This window comes from Vigna radiata, chromosome 7 (genome assembly GCF_000741045.1).
Source record: "Vigna radiata var. radiata cultivar VC1973A chromosome 7, Vradiata_ver6, whole genome shotgun sequence".
In the NCBI taxonomy this organism is placed as follows: Eukaryota; Viridiplantae; Streptophyta; class Magnoliopsida; order Fabales; family Fabaceae; genus Vigna; species Vigna radiata.
Genome location: NC_028357.1, coordinates 48274919 through 48277076, shown reverse-complemented (window position 1 = coordinate 48277076; position 2158 = coordinate 48274919). Strand labels below are relative to the sequence as shown.

Here is a 2158-nt window from a genome sequence, read left to right as displayed (position 1 = left end):
CTTGCATATAATATAATATAAGGAAAGATGTGGCTAATGACTCAAGTTCCGATCAAGCATTGGCCAAAAGGTAAGCCTCGATGACCTTGAAAAGAGCATCACTCTTGGCCTTGCCAGCTTTGAGCTCATCTTCGTTGGGCGGTGCATCTCCTTTGCTGTGGTAAGATATGCTCAGCTTTATAAGTGATCCTCCGTTGGGGCCATCACTGATTTTAGTGTCGATTGTGATCTTCTCTGCAGTGTCTGGCAAAGCAGCACCTCCAACAATGCTGTAGCTGTATCCCAAGTTTGCCTCGTCTATTGTTTCTATTTTGTGCAACACAAACTTTGTTTCTCCATCTGTTCACGTGTGAAGATATAGTGTTACAATGCAGACAGAGAAAACATGCAGAAAAAAAAGTGAAGATATATATCTTACCCTCAAGGAAAGAGATTTTCTTGATGGTTCCGGGACCACCGTTTCCCTCAACGATTTCGACACTCTTGAAGGAATCAACCGCCTTTGGTACGATGTTGTCGGCGTCTTTCACAAGAGCTTGGTAAAGGGTAGCAGGAGCTATGGGAGAAGTGGTTTGGTCCTCGAAGGTGAAAACAGCCATGATTAATGGATGGTATAAAAGAGATTGAAGAATATGAAAATAGAAGGAGAAGAAGATGTTTTTGGTTTGTGGGTATTTGGCCGAGACTGACGTCTATTTATAAGCACAAACTATGTGTTTCTTTCTATGAATATCAAAGTGTGAAGCTGACACAAGGTTTTGGGGCATCCTCTGTTCTTCGTTTATTACATTCTTTTTTAAAAAATACAATAATAAGACTGTTTGATATATTTCATTTTTTTATATAATAAAAAAATTATAATATTTAATTCTTTTTTAGTGTTTTTTATTACTATAATTATGAATCAATTTTAATTTCTAACAAATAACAATTATTAAAAATCTAACGTATACTTAATTCAGTTATATTCATTATTAATAAAAATTATAAAATTAAAGTTTTGATTATTACGAATATGATTCTTATTGTCTTAAAAACTAAACATGTTAATAAAAACGAATTATTCATATAAAATATTTAGTATAAATATATGAAAGCGTAAACTCCAGTTTCCTATCTAACATTCTAGAATGGCGGCCTCCCAATTCTTAAAATTCTCGGGGTTGCGATTCTTTAATTACTTGCTTTATCAATGCATAATTTATCAATTAATTTGCTTCATTATATAGTATCGTAATTGTAGGATTTTTATTCTTATGCATTATTCTTGTATTTAAATCCCATTTAATAACTTAAAATAAAGATTAAAATCATATAATTAAGCTTCTTTTTTCCAATTAAAAAACAAAACATAAGCTTTAGCGACATTGATATATAAAAATGCACGTCTATATAATTTCATATGCTAATCTTTTCTTAAATCCCCAATAAAGAGAAAATATAGACAATATTGTTCGTCTTATGGTTATAATTGTTTCATAACATTAACATATAATATTTTAAATGAGATCTAGACATTTCTTGTTTGATTGTTTTTTTATAGAAAGGTAACGGTAAAATGGAGATGAACAAATATATTTAAAATATTCTTACCTACTTCTAATTGTCTTTCATCGGAAATATTTTACACCTATTTTTTAATTATTCACATCAATAAAATAAAATGATCATAGTAAATAAATAAAAAACACAAAAGAAACGTTAAAAATTATTTTAAATCAATTAAATCGTATCAAATATAAAATAAACATAAATTAAATAAAATAAATCATACATATTATTGCAACCGGGATCACGACGGGACGACGAACCGAAAAACAAACGGGTTTTGAAAAATATTTTGGGAGTCGCCACCATAGTTTATTATGGAAAAACTATGGAAAAACCTAAAATAAAAGTATGATCTACGAAAACAGATTTTTAGTTTCGGGAATCGGTTACGCGTAAGGAAAGTATTAGCACCCTAGCACGCCTGCCGAAAGGCAGTACCTCTAATTAAATGTATAAAATTAACGTGGTTTTCCAAAATAATTAATTTTCCCTAAAAAAAATGAAATTAAACTAAAATAAAATTATTAGGAAACAAAAAAATATTTTTTGTTTTATGAACCCGACAAGGATTGACCTTAGTCCTACGTACATCCATTGATGGACAATA

General features: G+C 30.3%; 1 protein-coding gene across 1 annotated transcript in view; it reads right to left on the bottom strand.

Annotated features, from left to right (window-relative positions):
• The window catches only part of LOC106768464 (pathogenesis-related protein 2-like), an 11497-nt gene extending 10821 nt beyond the window's left edge, over positions 1-676 (bottom strand). The window contains exons 1-2 of the mRNA XM_014653639.2: positions 419-676; positions 28-339 (exon numbers count right to left, since the gene is read on the bottom strand). Coding sequence (XP_014509125.1) covers positions 53-339; positions 419-599 — 468 coding nt within the window. The 5' untranslated portion in view covers positions 600-676 and the 3' untranslated portion in view covers positions 28-52. The remainder of the gene's footprint in view (positions 1-27; positions 340-418) is intronic.
• Positions 677-2158: the final 1482 nt, after the last annotated feature.